The 18,216-nt window shown below is 57.0% G+C and overlaps 5 protein-coding genes across 5 annotated transcripts; 4 read left to right on the top strand and 1 right to left on the bottom strand.

Annotated features, from left to right (window-relative positions):
- Positions 1 to 701: 701 nt before the first annotated feature.
- On the top strand, positions 702 to 1,505 carry INS49_010449 (uncharacterized protein; the record flags this gene model as incomplete). Its single annotated transcript, XM_043171174.1, has 1 exon — positions 702 to 1,505. The coding sequence occupies one exon, from the start codon at positions 702 to 704 to the stop codon at positions 1,503 to 1,505; it is 804 nt and encodes a 267-aa protein (XP_043025739.1).
- Positions 1,506 to 2,894: 1,389 nt separating this feature from the next.
- On the top strand, positions 2,895 to 3,781 carry INS49_010448 (uncharacterized protein; the record flags this gene model as incomplete). Its single annotated transcript, XM_043171173.1, has 4 exons — positions 2,895 to 3,019; positions 3,171 to 3,472; positions 3,547 to 3,644; positions 3,698 to 3,781. The coding sequence occupies 4 exons, from the start codon at positions 2,895 to 2,897 to the stop codon at positions 3,779 to 3,781; spliced, it is 609 nt and encodes a 202-aa protein (XP_043025738.1).
- Positions 3,782 to 4,673: 892 nt separating this feature from the next.
- INS49_010447 (uncharacterized protein) lies at positions 4,674 to 5,141 on the top strand (the record flags this gene model as incomplete). The annotated part of the gene is made up of 2 exons (XM_043171172.1): positions 4,674 to 4,722; positions 4,801 to 5,141. 2 exons carry the CDS (start codon positions 4,674 to 4,676, stop codon positions 5,139 to 5,141), a joined length of 390 nt encoding a protein of 129 aa, XP_043025737.1.
- Positions 5,142 to 5,470: 329 nt separating this feature from the next.
- On the bottom strand, positions 5,471 to 8,416 carry INS49_010446 (uncharacterized protein; the record flags this gene model as incomplete). Its single annotated transcript, XM_043171171.1, has 1 exon — positions 5,471 to 8,416. One exon carries the CDS (start codon positions 8,414 to 8,416, stop codon positions 5,471 to 5,473), a length of 2,946 nt encoding a protein of 981 aa, XP_043025736.1.
- A 4,904-nt stretch (positions 8,417 to 13,320) lies between these two features.
- INS49_010445 (uncharacterized protein) lies at positions 13,321 to 13,920 on the top strand (the record flags this gene model as incomplete). Its single annotated transcript, XM_043171170.1, has 2 exons — positions 13,321 to 13,506; positions 13,810 to 13,920. 2 exons carry the CDS (start codon positions 13,321 to 13,323, stop codon positions 13,918 to 13,920), a joined length of 297 nt encoding a protein of 98 aa, XP_043025735.1.
- Between the last annotated feature and the right edge of the window lie 4,296 nt (positions 13,921 to 18,216).

Genomic DNA, 18,216 nt, shown 5'->3' with positions numbered 1-18,216 from the left:
TCGCATATATTCAACAATTGAATAGTTTTGTCCGCATGCTTCCTTGGTGCGCCTAGACGCCTTCCGTCGGCTGTTCATCGGCGGATCAATACACCTCAGGCTAACGTACTTCAGGGTGAAGGAAATACTGATCCATCGTGCACCTCAAAGAATTCAAATGGCGCATAGCTCCCTGCAGCTAGGAACTTCCCGCGCGATTTATCTGTGAGTGACCGATGTGAGCCGCTGCTGTTCCCTCTGGACAAATTGCACGATGTATCAAGGACCAGCTAAGCTATATTTGACCATTCAATGTTTGGTTGGTGGAGGAAAGCCTTGGATTAGGCTGCAATACATGCAGCGCGTCGACGCAGAGCAATATATTTAGCTTGTCCCTAGAGTATGCACGGACTCTGTAGAGAAATGATCACCGTGAGTCTCTCTCGCGAAAACATGGATCGGCCCACATGCCTTGCTTGAACAGGAAAGTGTTTCTGCAGGTTGTCCGCTCTGATTTTCGCAATCTGAATACTAAGCCAATTGTGCTCTGAGAAAAGAAATTGTCGGTTGCGTCTCCCGACGGATCCCAACAGCACACGGAGAAGACAGGCCGGGCGCTGTCCGATTATAAAAAGCAGAAGGACGTCTTTTGGCAAACACTTCTCTCTCCGTTCCCGAACATTTTTCATGAGCTACCAAATCTGGGATATTTTAACCACAAAATGCATCATACACTCGTTCCGCTCTGCTTCCTGGCAGCGAGCCTTCTCCCTGACTGTGCCCTAGCCCACTGGGAATACACCAATCTCATCGTGGAAGGAGAGGTGATCGGCGAGCCCTACCAATACGTCCGCCAAAGTAACATCTCCAACGCGCCCCTACAAATCGTCAATAGCACCAACATGCGCTGCAACTCAGGCGGCTCCTCCGGCACCGCCCTGGGCACGGAGACCCTGACGGTCCAGGCTGGCGCCGAGCTTGGGTTCAAGATCGCCTCGACGTTCGGCCACCCGGGCGTGCAGCAGGTCTACATCTCGCCCGTCCCGGAAGGCGTCGCGGCGGCCGACTACGACGGATCAGGCAGTTGGGCCAAGATCTACTCGGCGAGCTACACGCTCGCCCCCAGCTCCACGGCGGGCTCGCCTGAGCCGGCCATAGACCCCCAAAACGGCATCATCTGGGCCACCCGCAAGACCCACAGCTTCCGCTTCCCCCTGCCCGCCGAGCTGCCGGCGGGCGAGTATCTCATCCGTGCCGAGGGGCTGGCCCTCCACGCTGCGCACAAGCTGAACAACGCACAGTTCTATGTTGGGTGCGCGCAGGTCCTTGTCGAGTCTGAAGGGGGTTCGGGTGTGTTGGGGCCGCTTGTCGAGTTCCCCGGCGCTTATGACAACACGTCGCCTGGGGTGCTGATCCCGGACTTTTGGACCAAGATCAGGAACTACACGATGCCTGGCCCAGCACTGTGGCCAGAGGGGATGGAGGTGCAGCATGTGGTGAAGACGCTTGATGGCGAGCTTCCGTAAGTCGTGGGCAGATGGTCTAGGTCTGTGGAAATTGATCAACTGACCGAGTATTGTCTCGGAGACCTGGGAGCTACACATAAACTAGAGCATGAGGACTGCTAGTCTCATAATCAGTATGAAGCTCTTGAACCATTCGCGCAATATTTTCAAGTGATCTTTCCCATGCTTGTGTCCTCAACTCATCGACAAGTAACCCTGTGAGCCCTGTAGTACTTGTCTTGGGCCAAGCTTCTCTAATACTGGGCTTTTCGCGTGTGGCACCGCCTGACAAGTTTGACAATTACAGAATGCTCAACTAGAGGTACATATTATGATTGACGATGACACTGACCCTTGTTGAAATGGTACTCACAAATGCGATCAATGTTCAGGGCGAAGGAAACATCTTGCTCTGCTGCACACACAAGGTCTCCTTCAGCCAAGACGCTGTACTACCCGCGACCTCCGCGCGTGCGTTACCGATAGGCCGGATCTCATGTTTTGATGGAAAGAGATCTGACCCCACATAGACAGGGTTAGACTTTATCCGTAGAGGTGAAGTCACACAAGTCGGTGTTAGGACCTCGTCACGAACGTCCATGAATGTGCCTACAAAACTACGCACCGAATGTAACAATGGTCTCGGTCTTGATCTCGCCTCAGCTAATCATTAGGATTTGCTCGAAAATATATGATTCAATAGAATGATTATAACAATTCAATTGGCACGTGCATTCTGAGAAAATGTAGCCGTCACTGTGCATATAAATCGATCGATTCGGCTTTAGACAAGGCACTGGTATTCGACGGACCCACCTCGCCAACAAGACGAATACTCTCGGCCTCCACCATCATTCAGCTTGTGGTATACAGTTCGTGAGGTCGGACCTCGGACAACATATACTTCCATAAGTGGGCCTGTAGGCGGACCTGGCTTCCCAAGAAAGCCGGGGTCTCCGCATCCCCTGCGCTCGGAATCGACGGCCGATTGTTCACCAGGAGTGGAGTTCTCACGTTCTCGGCTGTGCAACACATCGCCCGAGATCGATCTGCCATGTTTCGTCCCGATGCGCAGAGGTGGCAGTCACGGTTCCGTCATCGCGGCCCCCCCCCCTTGGTGTGGGTATCTTCTTCCCGGGCGCTGGGCAGGGCTGAGGGCCAAGACAGTAGCTTCGCCGCTGTCACTGTCGAGTTCATCAGCCCAGCTGGAACCTTGACGGGGGTGGAGGTGGAGGCGTTAAGCGAGTGCGATGAATTCTAATGACAGCCATTTTGACCGAGGCCTTCAGGATATAAAGATGCATCTGCGAGGACATCGCCTGGCATATGTGTGGCCTTGACCAAGCAACACTATCTTGATCGACACCGGTACACTGCATTTCTGCTGATCGCTTCATTCGTTCACTCAATATGCATGTCACATCCGTTCTTCACCCTCTTGCCTGGCTGACAGCCGCCGTCGCCGCGTCTCCCCTGCTTTCCCGACAGGGAGTAACGGCCAATGGCACGAATGTCGTTTCAGCTCTTTGGGATGGGTAAGTCTCGCCCCCAGGGCTTGCCCCAGGCCTCATGCCAGCTCGCCCTCCGCCTTGGTTCGGCCCGGCCCCTGTGTGCCACACACACACGCGTGGCCATCGGTCCGGAGCTTGTTAATCCCAAGGTCCATCCACTCACATTCTCCCGTAGCACCTGCGTCTACCCCAAGTCTGTCTCGACTTTCGACCTGCCCTCTTACCTTGGCACGTGGTATCAGGTGGCCGGATATGAGGCTATTTTCACCGCCGGCTGCAAGTGTGTCACAGCGAACTACTCCCTCAACGACGACGGGACAGTTGGTGTGAAGAACCAGTGCGAAGCAGTGGGACTACCCATCACCATCACGGGATCGGCAGCTCCTGTCGACCCTGTCTATGGCGACGCTGGGGCGTTTGAGGTTACCTTCTTCAACTCCACCAATGCCTGCCCGGGGCCCAACTACATTGTGCAAGGTGAGTGCAACCACGGTCGAGATCGAGCGGGATGGAATCTATGATGAGTTCTTGGGCTAACTCATATTCTCAAGAATATGTCGTGGACGACTATGCTATCGTGCAGTCGCCTAACTTTGGGACGCTCTTTATTCTGAGCCGAGAACAGAACGTGACGGAAACTAAGCTCAATGTGAGTACAATAATCTCAACATGTATCGGACTGTTTAAATTGACCTTTTACAGGCTCTAATCACGCGTGCTGTTGAGCTTGGCTCCAAGAGGTCGCTCATCAAGATCAACGACCAGTCAGGCTGCCTGCACACCTAGCTCTACTCCTGGGCTTTGGACACAAGCCAGCATATATAACAGTTTCCCCCGTAGTTAAAACCACCATAGAATAATTTGATACATACTCAAGTTCCTGGAAGCCTACCTCAGCGATGTGCCCCCTCCCCCCCCCTCTTCAAACCCTGACTACAGTCGTTCAAGTGCTAGCTGGTATAACTCGACGCATCATTGCTCAAACACAGCGCCGTCGGAAAGCCGCAGGCAAATTAGGGGGAAGGTCAGGTTCGATCAGCTCGACCATTCCGTGAGTGGTCAGAATACAGCTGTCGGTCGCGTTGGCTGAGACGAGCACAATCAGGGTCTGGATCAGCTGAGGCTCAAATGCCAGGTGACGTCACCCCGCCGGGCCCCAGTCCAACGACCGCCCCTGCCCGACCAACCACCAACGTCGCATCACGGTCGCAGTCGTTCGTCATGGAGCTTGCCAGACAGCCACGGACCATGGGCTGCCAGGGGTGCGATCAAGATTTCCAAGTTTTGTCTTATCTATCAGGCCCCTCGGATGCCACGCAGCAGTCTATTCTCTGAGTAAGGAGGCTTGGCAGATGATACAGTACATACGGCTGGGCGGCCCGCTCCGGTGTTCTGAGCTGGGCGTCTGGGTCTAGAACACGCCGAGCTCTTGTTGGAGCGACTGTGTGGGCATGAGCTTGACCTCTCTCAACTACTCATTCATTGAATGTATTCCCGATCTCATGTCTCAGCTGCCACACGAGAGACATGCACACACACACACACACACACACACACAAATTTGGTCTCTTCTCGAAGACAGTGAGGACTAGGTCAGCTCACCAGTCCCGAAGCCAGGCACGGCCAACAACAGACTTCGACACCAAGTCTATCGAAGGGCTATCTCCGGGTCGACAAGATGCGCATATTCCTCGAGAGAGTCACGCTCACCTTGGTGAACATGTTCTGTAAGCCAACCAACCAACCTGGCTATCAACTCCTCCTCGCCTAGCTCAAGCAGGCTGACCAACCCCCTTTTCCCCCAGTACCGCCCCTCTCGGTGATGCTCGTCGCAGGCGTCGGCATGGACGCCCTGGTGAATACCCTCTGGTTCCTGTGCGGCGTCATCCCGGGCCACGTGCACGGCTTCTACGTGACTTGGACCTACTTCTCGCGCAAGAAGAAGGTCCGGAAGGGCCGCTACCCGGGGGGACCGAAGCCCTTCATCTACAGCCGCCGCGTCATCAACGGTGACGCCAGCGAAGAGCGCGTGCGCCAGCTGTGGAGGGCAGAGCAGAGGGCCAGCAGGGGGGAGGACGATGACGCCTTGCGGAAGCGGGCGTCACGGAGGGCATCGCGGAGGACGTCGAGGAGGTCCGAGGTCTGACTTGTTCGGTTGTTCCACGAGGCGTTGCGGGTAGGGTTGGACCGGGCGGGCCAGCGACTGGTGCTGGACATGATTTGAGGACGTTGGCGGGCTTCTATGCCACTGGTCATGAGATACCCATGAGCTTGTTTCCTTCAAACAAACGGCCTTGCCTGGTTCTAGGAGCGCCTAGCCAAGTGCCCAGGTAGGTGGCCATCTGTGGTTTACAGTAAACGCATGCGACTGTGAGCTCCAGGTACCTTGCAAACGCTCAATTCAGGCCTATGACCCCGGTTCCAACATACTGCCCAGCAAAAGCATCTACGATGGACCTTGACACCAAACCAAGCTCACTTCTTGACCAACTTGTACTTGCCGCCAGCAACCTCCAGCTCCCCAAGCTCCACCTTCTCCGCGAGGAACTCCTGCAGGTCCTGGTCGCTCCAGGAGAACCCATCTGTGATCAGCATCCGCATCATCATCGCCAGCTGCCCCAACTGTGCGTTCGGCATCGAGTTGGTCAGCATACCCACAATGAACTGCCAGTACATGGCCCTTCTCTCGTTCTCTTTGGCGTCCATCGCACTCGTCGTGCCCGCTCGCTTGAGAGCAGTGGGCTTGCCCCCCGGCTGTGCCCCGTGGTCATCTTGCATGACGGCTGGCGCCGAGGCCGCGGGGTGAAGCTCGGGACGACTGAGAGGCTGATCTCTCCGCTCGAGCACGACAAATGTGTTCTGGTCGTGGGGATAACGGGCGAGGACTTGCTTGGACTCCCAGTATTCTAGGCCCTGCAGAACAAGCTCCTCATCCATTTGCAGGTGTTCATGGAGTTCTTGAACGGTCCGGTGAGCCGGACCTCTGTGCTCTTCGTTTCCGTCATCATCTTCGTCTCGAAATGCGTAAATGACAGCCGCCTCAAAGGTTCTGCATTCCACGTTGACGGTGCGGTCTTCAAGCTCCAACTCAACGGTGGCTTGGCCGAGCTGGTGTAACCAGGTGAGTTTGCGTGCTGACTTGAGGCATTCGTAGCCCCTTCCGTACCTCGCCTGTTGTTCTATGACAGGTCGGGGAAGGGTGAAGGTCTCTTGGACGATATTTGGCCAGTACAGACGAGACAGAATGCGGGCTTGGTAGGGTAGCAGGCCTTGTTCCTCTTCCTCCATATCCAGCTGTTGGCCGGCATCCACGTACGGAGTGGTAGGTGCTGGTGTACCGAAGACGCGAGGAGCCAGTGTTGGCTTCCCCAGCTCGACCATCCGGATAATGCTGTCGACTTTGCGGGAGTCGAAAATGTCCTTGATCATGACTTCACAGTTTTGGAGAGCAGATTCGCCGAAGCGTTTCTTCAGAAGATCCAGCACCCTCTGTTCCTGCGTGAAATCCGTCTGTGTGGAGAGCAGGTTGTCCGCGATGATTGTTTGGAACTCCTTAATGAACACATCTTCAGCTCCAAGAGTGCTGATCAGTGTGCCAATGACATCCTCGGATCTAGGACGTTTGTAGTTGACACCCGCGTCAACTGGGTCAGGCACCCAGTTCATATCATCCCAATCCAGGTCTTCATCGTCAATCTCCACCCGTCGTTGTTGATCCGGGTCGTTGAGCAGCATGGCAAGCTCGACCAGCTTGCCGCTGGCACCCGTACCGGATCCCAGCTCCTTGGGGGACGACGTGGCCTTCTGGGCCTCCTCCACTTCCTCTGGACCCGCGAGCATGCCTGTGACCACGATACGGACAGCGTCTTCTCGCTGGATCAGGTAGAGTTGGAGTGAAGAGACCACCCGACTCAGGAGCACCTTGGAATGGTCTAAAGCGTGAAAGGTGCGAATCATGGAGATGTAGACTCGCAGTATGTCTAGTGTGGACCGGGCAGGGTGTAGAAGTCGCTTCTGGAGCGCCGCCGAAAAGGAGTCGGTCAATTGTCGTCGCCGTTCAGGAGTTGTGACACTGACTTTCAGGTCATCCAGCGCTCCCTTGCTGGCCGGCCACTGGAGAACAATGTCAAACAGCTCAGAGATCCGCAATGCAGCAATGTGACCTATGGCTATTTCTTTCCACTGCTGAAGTTCTGCCAGGGGCACAGCAGTCTTCGCTTTCGAGCCATGGCCGTCGGTACGACTGCGTACTTCCAAGGCCAGGCGAGCGAAGTGGTTCTCTACCCAGTGGCAGAGAGATACGATGCACCAAGATGCTTGTGTGAGGTTCATGGACTTGGCTGCAGCTTTGTCTAGTCCATGGAAGCCCCGATTGTTTACTGGAGCCGCCTTCCAGACTTGTGCGTAGGACCGACCGACGTATTCTCGCATATTTCGATCCATGACCTCGGCGAACAAGCCTTGAAAGCCCTCACCCGCAAGTCCAACCTGTGCAAGAGCCCCCACGAGGTGCAAGAGCTGCCCTCGTGCATTATCAACTTGATTGTTATCAACTCTTACATCCTTGAGACTGATGTGCTTCTGCTCGGCCTTGGGGAGCTGGAGTGCCTGCTCTGTGAGAATATCCAGCACTACACGCAGCGATGGCAATATTGGACCAGCTGAGTTGCTAATCAGTGCATGCAGATCCCGGCGGAATCGATTCACAATGGTCTCTGAGCTCCTGGGTGGTGCCCTCGGCCGGTCCCCCCGCTCTATCCCGCGCAGTATCAAGGCCAGGGAGTGAAAGTATTGCTGCAGTGCAGCTTCCAATATGTGTACTGCATTTTCGACGACGATCAGATGATCTGTGTACGAAGCCGTCTCATTCTGGACCCTCAATTTGCCCGTGGCAGATGTCGCGGCCAGTAAAGGGTCGACATGCTGGATAAAGTGCCGTCTAGCTTGATGGCTATGCCAGGCCAGGATGGTGTGGTCATGGCCAGTCTCTGGATGGCGAGCTTGCAGCACCACCTGAAGCGCAGCATTGAATGCGACCTCATCCTCATGGAACTGGAATGGCAACTCCGGAGGCAGAACCCCGGACGATTCTTGGCCCGACGCGGGATGTGGCAACTGCAATGTCGTCGTGACAGTATGCCAAGCACGGTCAAAGGTGGTCTGGTCATCTGCACTCCTGGTGGCATCCCTGCTGGGATTCTGGCCGGAGGGGTGCCTCTGAGACGTCAGAGGAGCCAGGAGGAACGAGGCCGTGACTGGGGAGAGAATCGTGGACGGCTCTGTGTGGTGCCCAGGAACTGGCGCTGATGGGTTGGGCTGCGGTGTCGGCAGCGAGCTTTCAGTAGGAAACACAGACCGGAAGACCTGGTTCCTCTTCGCCCTCCACTGAGAGTGGGCAGATTGTGCGACCTGGGCGGCCATGCTGGTTGCGAGTGTGCTTGTGTGCTTGCAGCGTGACGGAGTGGTGACCCGCAGATGAGACTCGATTGCTGCAGGAAATGAGCCTGAATCCCTATCAGAGACCACTCAGCATGACTGGGATGGGTCTCGCTCCCTCCTCCTTCCTCAGGAGCTTGTCGCTTGTGCAGAAGCAGGTAGCCAGTCTGGTCCAATCCTCTTGGTGGTGGCTGGCAACAACGGGGAACAATCGCCTTCGCGATGCGCAGGTCCTTCCTTCCTCCTCCCCTGAAGCACAGTCGGGCAGAGGTCGCCTGTTTGAGCAGCCCTGATCTGGGAGGTCCCAGTTCATGCCGATATGCAGTGCAGTCGGATGCAGTCTGGTGCAATCCTTGCGAATCCTGTGTCTGTAGACGCTGAGATGTGGCGAGTCATGCAGCACAAGGTCATTTGTCAGTTCTGCAGGGTGTGGTCTAATGTGCTGGGTGGTGGTGCCCACAGTGGTGGTGGTAATGGTGGTGTCGTGTTGGCGGTGATGATGGTCGAGGATAGTGGATGCCGACGTCGACGTCGATGTTGGTGTTGATGTTGATGTTGACTCGTTGCCCCGTGTGGGGCTACTTGCCTGTCGCGACTGTCCCGGTAAGCCTGTGTTGGAGCATGGTTTGTGTAGCAATGCACCTAAGCGCGGGCGCTTAGGGGAGGGTGCGCCTGCGTCTGTTGCGCCAAGCGCCTGCCGTTCAACCCGATTGACTGTCCCAACTGCCTCGTTTGTGTGTGTCCCACTCGACCAACATCCAGCAAGGCTCGCTCCTGCCTTCAACGTCCATCGCCGTCATCACTCACACCGCCGCGCTTTGCCCTCAACTCCCGCATCACAGGCTTGTCCTTCCTACCAATGATGCAACGCCCAGAACCGACGTCGAGACGCGGGATGCAGTCCCTACATTAGCCTCCCCGTCATCGCCAGCCTCTGTGGTCTGGCCCTTCTTCGGCGACCAGCCGTGACGACTTGCACCTCTCGCACTCACGCCCGTACCCTCATCCTCACCCTCAAGTTGTCTAGCCGTCTCCCTGCCTGACATGGTTGGTATCGCTCCCGTAACAAGAACTACACGCATTGGCCATGACAGGGTCTTGCTGACTCCGGACTGCGATGACTGCATTCCCAGTCTCGTCTCTCCGTCGGTCTGATCGCTTCCGCCCCAATGCTCCATGCTCCAATGATGGCCTGCCGGTGATAGCGCCCACGTGTGGCACAATGTCAGAACCTTACGCTGCAGCATCTAGTGTAGATGTTCGACCACTCATTCGCGCTCGAGCCGCCGTCGGGTCATCTTGCAAGCCACGCTGTCTTCCTCTACCCCCTCCATCCCGTAGCCTGCTGTCTGACTGAAGGAGCAATAGTCTCTGAGATCGCCAAGAAATCTCACAACGGCGATACCTCATGGTCCTCGAGTCTTCACAGGAGCCACACTGGGATGATCAGTGAGGCAGCGATCTCGACTAGCCGCCGGGTCAAACGCCCTATCTTCGTTGTGGGAGACTCTCATGTCACATTTGCGGCACTCTACGCCAGTCTCTACGGATCCTAGCCACATGGCCGGCTCAATCAATCACAACAACGTCTTCCACACACACATGGGGGGCTGGGGGCTCAAGATCGACGAAGCGGAACCCTCTTTCGCGAGCACCGATGAAACGCTTCGCTCCTGCCGCCCTCGAGGTTTTTATGCATAGGCTGGCAAGCCAGCCATGGAGCTCGTCAGCAGATGAAGCACTTATCTTTAACCTTCCCTTTCAAGCCTTTGCGCCGCCGAATTCACGTTCAGCGTGCTTCGTCATCCTTATGAGGGTTGTCTTGCTCACCACGTCCTTAGATACGCCGTCACATGTGCCGTGCATCTAGCGAAGTGTTGAGGGATCTTGGAGCATCCGTGGGCGACAGTTTTCAGACCACAACACCTGTCCTGCATGCGAACGCGTCTCATGACCCTATTCTGTTGGAGGAGCGATGGCACGGTACCAGTTAAGCCTCTGACAAGCTGTGTTTTGATTTCTTGTATTTTTGGCACCTGCACCAGTACATGATGGAGAGAAACCATTCGACGACGCTATTACTACCTCTCACGCATAGACGTGTGCACGCACATCATGACAGATTGCTAGCCAAGCCCTTGCGGACGGCCAAGTTACATTGAACCGGTCACGATCGATGTCGCCGTCGGGGGACCCTGGTCTACCTTCGGGGCTCACCCGGGACCGGAGAACGCCCATCGTCTCCGGCTCGGCTCTTTCTGCCAGGGCCCCTGGCACCCACGGATCGAAATCATAGACACTGGAACCACAAGAAGCAATCATATTGCAATCGTGCCTGGACTTCTGGCACAGCAATATGGTTGACGACGATCCCGCACTGTGCAACGGGTATTCAATTAGCGAACGATCATTGGGCTTGCCAAGCAGTCTTTTCTCTTCAGTATATTTTCTCACTGACTCCAATAATAGCAGATTGGCCTGGCTAGCTGGCTGCTTTGGCGTTCACTCGGTGCAGATCGGCTTTCGATTTGGCTTTTGGCCTCTCAAGTTGGCCTCCCAGCCTTGACTGAAACATGCATGTCGACATCGCTCAGCGTGCTGGGATCGCAGATATCTTTAGATGGTAGCCTTCGCCTTCGCTCCTGATCACAACACAAATTGCCCTACATTTGGGGGTCGCTCTCTTGTATATCCCTGGCACCAAATTGCCTTAGACGTGCAGCGCCGGCGACCACGCAGATCCGCAACAGGCGATGCACTACAACGTCTCGCCATGACATGCGGGACTTGAGCTCACGTCACAGTCGCGAAACTATCACATTTCTGCTCCACAGCCAGTGACGCATTTCAGGACGCCAAACTTGCTGCTAGGAAACTGGGTTGTCAGGGGCGTCCTGTGTCTGTTGAAGCACGGAGCAAAGAGCACAGGCCCTGCCAGGTCTGATATCGACACACCCTCACTAGGCCCTTGCTTGGTCCAGGACCAGTCCCTGCTCCGTGCTCGAGGTGTTCCACCGGGCAAACAACCCCAGCAGTCCAATGTAACACCGGTGACTGGTGTTGTCGAGTCTCGTTGCAGGGAATTCTGTTGCCTGGAACTGACGTCCACTCGGCTGGTAATGATGATTAATTTCTAGTGGGCTGCTTTATTTTAGACAACCACGTCGACCAACCTATCTGCCTGTCTCCAGTCCCGCAATAATGTCGGCATACCACCTAAGATCACCCAAATCCTGCTGCACAGCGGCCCGTCGGTTGTGCCTCACCCTCGCTCCGCCAGCCACCGCTTTCTGTCGAAGCGCCCGTCACTCGAAGAAGCCACAACGGCGACAAAAACTACAATGGCATACTGCCACGAGGCACATCGGTAGCCACCATGCCAGGAACCTGCTCACGGTGGGCTTATCGTTCGCCTGATTCACCTGTAATTGACTATGGGATGTAGCGTATGGTTGTCTCTTTTCAAGGCGGTGGCCAACCTGAACTGCATGTCTCCTCGACGGTAGCAGGTGAGATAAGGTGCTGACAATGTATCACTGTTGGCTGTTCTGAGGTGCATCCCCTGAAACCAAAATGGACATCGCAGTACGGGCCTTTCGGGAACCCCACAGTTCGTATGATGGACCAGTGGCATGGCTAGCAGCGTCACTGTCGGCATTGTTATCACTTAATCCGGTGCACTGAGGGAAGAACTCGCTGGAAATCCTCCTATTGCGGTCGCTCGGTGTGATGGAATGCAGTATTTCCAATCCACGCACATAAAGCGATCGTGTTCGGATATTTTAGCTGCAGTTCCACCGGCGCACCCAACTATGCGCTGCAACCGTATCCTGCTTCTGTAGGGCTTCGAACGTCCTGGGCGACTTGGTGGTCCCAAGATGTCGGTTATTCAGCGACCAATGATGGTCGGTTGATCACCGTCCACCGAGCCTCTAGCCCGGTCAACCGAAGCATGGGAGCATCAAGGCTCGCGCACCCCATCCGGTTGGGACGCGATCTGACCGCAAGGTCCACATTCCCCACACCGCGCTGGAGACTCGGGCCCGGGACAATGTGTGCAGCCGCGGTTTGTAGCACTGTGGTCTATCGGCCCAACAAGGCCCTGTGCCACCTAATCCAAGTTGAGAAGCTCGATCAAACCTCGGATCCGCAAGGCATCTAGCCCATTTCTCAACGCAGACAGCGTCGACCTAGAACATCCAGGATATCCCACCTGTTCGATCGCACCTCGTTGGCTTGGGCCAGACCGCAGTGGGCCTGGCTATCACCCTGCACCGGTTGCAGTGGCATGATAAACACATACGTGAACACTAGCTGCGGGTCCGAGACGACGTCGGAGATGCTGGGATTGTCCACCCAAGCAGCCTAGGCTTTGCGACAGTGTCACTATTTGTGTGCGAACTGTCTGTACTCCTTGAAGCAAGCCACACAAAACCGTGGAAGTGGAACCGACGGGTCGAGCAACAGCTGTTGGCGAGCGATCTTCACGCATCTTGCCCGATGATGGCCTGCAGTCTGTCAGCCACAGCATCACATTGGCGGCCGTCTTAGCATCGATTTGCGGTGTCGAAAAGCACTGGCGTGACTGACGATGCCTGATGTGTAGCAGATTGTCTCACCCGGGGGCTGCTTAGATGTCACAACAGATGATCGCACGGCAGCCCGGATTGGTAAAAATGGAAGCTGATAAGGCTGGACGCTGTCCTACCGTCTCGCCGGCCAGGTGATCCGGACTAACATGCCTCGAGGCGGCCAAGTCCGCAACCCCGGAAACAGAGAAAGTGATGAAACAGACATCTGGAGTTGGTCACCACTACATTCTCACGCAGCATTCTCCGTTGCAGACGCCTCGGGTGAAAGGGGTCGCTCGGTGACGAGCTTCATCCAAGATGGCAGGCAGGGCTGGTGAGCTGCGCCCGACTACGGGCACGGGTGTCGATGGCCGAATCCGCGTCCGCGGCAGCCCGGCGAAACGGCTGTCACACCTAGGGCGGCTCACAGACGACGCGGTGGATGCCCGGGAGACGAGACTGCTCTGTGCACCACAGCCTCCTAAGAAACGGTGCAGCGGCGGTGTCAGTTGTACCGAGCACGGGCTGGTTTTGCCTCAACGGCGTCGCATCGGGCCATCGACGCCTCCAGATCCAGACGCCATTGACGACTGCTAAACCGCCTCAGACGGGCGTTGGTCATTTGCTAAGGACGCCCCGACCGTGTGTGTGTGTGTGTGTGTGTACACTGGCAATTGTGTAGATACAAAGGTCCTCGGTACACGCCAGGCGACCTGACCATCAAGGGTCTTCAACCGGCCCTACTCTACTGGGACGACCCTTGCCCGCGGTGCCTTAGGCCGCCGGCTCGTCTGCTCCCTCGCCTAGCTGTTCGGCAACGGTGGCCGTGCTGGCCGGCTTGGTGGCACTAAGGTCGGCGCAAACTCACGATCGTCCTGGGGACCCGCCGCCCCATTTTGGAGTGACAGCTGGGGCTAGCCGTCTTTCCTTAGCCGCGACGGGGCTGGGTGCCATGCAATAGCAGTCGATGGTTATGGTGGGGCCGTGCACAACGGCCATCACTTTTCTTCCTCGGGGCTGCAGCTAGCAGCTAGAAAGTCACCGTTGCAGCCAGCCCTCCAAAAATCTATTTCCGTCTCGGGCTGTACCACCTCAGCTTCTGCCTGTGTTACCTGCCACCGCCGCGGGGGAAACCACACACTCGCGCATCCACATCACTCGTCACCGTCGCAAAGAGCGGAACCCCGGATGACGGAGCGCTCGGTCAGCCAACAGGTCTCCAGGGACACGGCCACGGCCTCCCCTAACAAACCTGCCGTTTCGAAACGACCCGTCATGTTCACCCCCAACATCTCGGTCGGCGACAAGTGCGGTCGGTCTACTGCATCTCATCTACAGTAGGGCTCGACCGAACCCCTCCCCTGTCTGTCTGGCGGTCGATGCCCGCCAGCGAGCCAGACACACAGGACGAATGGGAGGCTACAGTGAATTTTGCCCATTTTCAATGTCGACCGCGTGCCAATGACAGCCACCTGCCCCATCACCTCGTCAATGACACCCCTCCCTCCCCCCTGCATTCACTCTTGCCAAGCGGTGCAGTAGTGTAGTCTCTTCAGCGGTACGACGAGGCCAGCGCCGACTTGTCATCTGTTTCTGTCTGAAGTCTCCGTCCGCATTGCGGGTGTTGTGGGCCCCCTCCCAGTGCCTGCAGTGCCTACTTGGTCTACATGCAGAGTACACAATGTGTTCAAGTGAATGCCTAACAGCCACCCCACCCCTCACCCCTCCCCGGCACAGATCCCCTTGCGTTGATTGGATCCTCCAAGCGACCTTGGTGCAGACGCTACTGAGCCCAAATGCCGCCAATAGGAAGACCGGCGCGGGAAGCCTTGTACGGTGTGTCTGACACCCGGCGGCCGACTCTGGTCTGCCTCCGCTGGTATCCACGCCCACATGGTGGTTGATGGTGATGGTGACGACTGGGAAGGCCCTCGCCGGGTCTCGCTCTCTCTTGTTCCTGTCGCGGTAGGATCAGGGGCCGGTCATCCACTGCCAGCCTCCCCGCTCCACCCCCTTCCGCAGACAAGAGAGAACATAGACGCGATCAAGGCAGTGGTTTCCCTGCTCAGGTGCTGGAATCCAGCCACGAGCTACTCCTTCCCGCGACTTGGCAGATCTCGTCAGACCTCCGGCTGCTGACGGGCGTTCGGCGGTCGGAGCCACGAGCAGATTGTCTATTGTGTGGCAGGCAGGAGCCTGACGTGACTTCCACAGGGCTGACCTAAATTTGGGGCGCCACGTGGTGGGGTGCCGGTGCCGGTTGCCAGCCGGAGCAAGGCAAAGGCAGAGAAGGCAAGGCTACTGTAGCACCCAAACAAGACACACAACAGGGTCGCAGCAAGCGGCCGGCTCAAATCTGCGCGCAACGACCAAGGGCCTGCACCGGGGTGGGGTACGAGGCCCAGAAGGGGCCAGAGTCAAGTACGTACAGATATACACGGGTACATCGTAGCGTGGACAGTTGGACATGACGACGTTGGGCGGTTGGTAGAGCTGGTTAAATTCCGACTGTGGACAGGCCTCTGCTGCACGGGTTGGCCGTGACTTGTTTCTGTTCTACACGAGACGGGACTGCCGCCTGCTGGCGCGCATCTGTGTATCTTCATGCATGCATGTCTGCGGGCGGGTGTGCGGGCGTGCATGGTATACACATGGTGCCGTCGCATTGATGTGACCAAATCGCCTCGTGTGAAAGAGAAAGAGTGTGTGCGTCTGAGTAGGCCTGGTTGGCGGTCTGGTTTGTGGCCGGCCGGCCATTTCCTGGGCTGTGACCTTGCTGGCCTTGCTGGCTGACTTACTGAGCTGGGCTATACCCTCACTGCATACACGCGCGCACACGCACACAAGAGCAACGTGGGATGGAGATGGCCGGGAAATCATGATCCGACCCGACCCAAGTTTTATTAGCCCGAACCAGAGAATCTCTTGTGCACTAGACTAGGCACCGTATGGGCCACGTGCTGCAGCCCAGTCCGGTTCAGTCACGACCACGTGCAGGAGGATGCGAGCGTGCGGATATTACCCCGTCGCTGTTGAGCGGGAGGATTCTCTCGCAAGGGGGGAGGGTGGCAGTGAGTGAGAGAGAGTGTTGTGTCCAGGCGTGTGTGAGATGTGAGATCCAGTGAGAAACGAGGGAGCGATATCCGGCCCCCGTGTTCATAATACCACAGTAAGCCAGGCGTGGTTCCGAGTTGGGAAGGAGGCTGATGTGGGGTGGGGAGAATGGGGGGGTTTTGATACCACAGTAAGAGAACGAGAGTGAGAAAACGTGGAAAACCCTTGGCGTGCTTGCGAGGTGGTGTGTAAGACGACACCAGCAGCAGCAGCAGCAGCAGCAGCAGCGAAGCAACATGCAGCATGGGTCGGTCGGTCAGCCTCGCCCAATCCGGTGAGCGAGGACTGCTTGCTGGCGGCTGAGACCACCCCCGGAACGGCGTGCGCTTACAGATGTTACATTGTCCTGACCACCACATGCCCAGATACACGTTGTCGCCAGCTAGCTGATGTCTTGCCGCTGCGTGGGGTGGATTTATTTTTTGGAAGGGGGAGGGGGCGGGGGAGACGGGGAGGTCGAGGGGGGAGTAAGCCTCGCAAAGCAAGCAAGCTGCGGCGTAGGCGTGCAACAGAGGCATGCGTGCATGCACGTCAGCGGCGAAGCTGGCCCCCCCCCCTTCTCTTTCTTCGTCTCTTCCCAACTGGGCTGCATTCTCTGCTTACTTCCTCGCTTGCGCTGCAGCTGTTGGCGCACGTGGGAAAAAAAGAGAGGTGGGTGTGTCAGGCACAAGGGGGTGTGTTGTAGTTGGTGGTGTTGAGTGGAGTGGAGTGACTGGCTGGTTGTGCCGCACACGTATTCGTCGTGTTGTGTCGCATGCGGCGGCAGAGGAAGGCAGAGGGAATTCCCCGGTGCGGGCGATCCTGTTTCTTTTTCTCTCTCCGAATGGCATGGCATGACCAGACACACACACACACACACACACCTACGCCCCGGGCTTGCTCACGCCAGAACAGGTATCGTAGTGTTCTTTTTTCGGCTTGGGTGTTGGCCTTTCCTCGAGCCCGCGCCGCAGGCCTCGTGGTGCAAGGCCTCTCTCCCCTTGCCCTTTTGGCTGGCGTGGCATGGCGTGCATGGGCTTCGAGAAGCGCCGTGGATTTCCTCGTCTGCGGCGGTGGTGAAGGTGTTGGTGTTGGTGCGGCGTGTCTCTGCTGCGACTACTGCTCCTGCTTGGTAGATGGACACAGCACACGGTACATCCTATGATGTGTGTCTGTCCATACATACTTACGTACATGTCAGTATTATGCGGCTCCCACCTTAAACTGAATGTGTGCTGCTGCCGGCCCTGGCCGCTCGTCCATCTGTCGGCTGACGCCCCGTCCGGCGCTGAACTCCGACGGCTTACACCAGAACGCTTTCCTCCGCGCCGTGCCGGAGCAACACAAGATACAGGACCCCTGGATTCGGACGAGGGGGGGGGGGGAAGGTCAGGCACATTCCCTGGAAACAAGATGCTGCATGGAAGGAAATAAGCGTTGGGGTGTTGGTTGGTAATCCCGGGGTTGGTGTGAAGGGCAGGGGGGCACAGGGCAGAAAAACCCACTTTCTTGCACTCTCTTCTCTGCCCTTTGCTGAGAAATAAGCCTTGGCCTCGCGTGCCCTGTTGGCGCCGTCACGTTTTGTGAGAGGTCACATACAAGGGCCTCTCAGGCCTGCACCCACGAATCTTGTAGTCCGCGTGGGTGCGGGTTGGGTTTGTTCCGGAATCCGGGATGTTGGCGAGGAGGGAGGGGGGGGGGGCAGCACTCCCCACTGCTCGCGTATTGGTGATGACCACCCGGAGTTTGTGTCTCTGCTCCGGTCCGGGATGTCTGTGACCCGGTCTTAGTGAGATGATGGGCGAGGGAAGCCCGGGACATGCGGGAGGACAGGCGGGTGGACGTGCATCTTGCCCTTGCGCGCTTGCGGTCGCGTCAGAGTGGGCAGTATCGCGGCGCCCCGTTTTGGCTTTTGGGGCCAGCCCGTGCCCCGTGGTGGTGGTAGTAGTACTACACAGTATGAGGCTGGCAGGTTGCTGGCTCTGCTGCTCTGCCCGTTGGTGCGGGACGGACGGAGGCTTTGCTGTCGAGTCACGCTTTCCAGTCAGTACTCGCTCGCTAAATTTGCCCCGGGGCAAGGTGGGCTTGCTCTTGCGGCGGACTCGATTTCTTTTTTCGTCT

This window comes from Diaporthe citri, assembly GCF_014595645.1.
Source record: "Diaporthe citri strain NFHF-8-4 chromosome Unknown scaffold_4, whole genome shotgun sequence".
Lineage (NCBI taxonomy): Eukaryota > Fungi > Ascomycota > Sordariomycetes > Diaporthales > Diaporthaceae > Diaporthe > Diaporthe citri.
The sequence above is the reverse complement of the archived record's forward strand: the minus strand, read 5'-3'. Positions and strand labels throughout refer to the sequence as shown.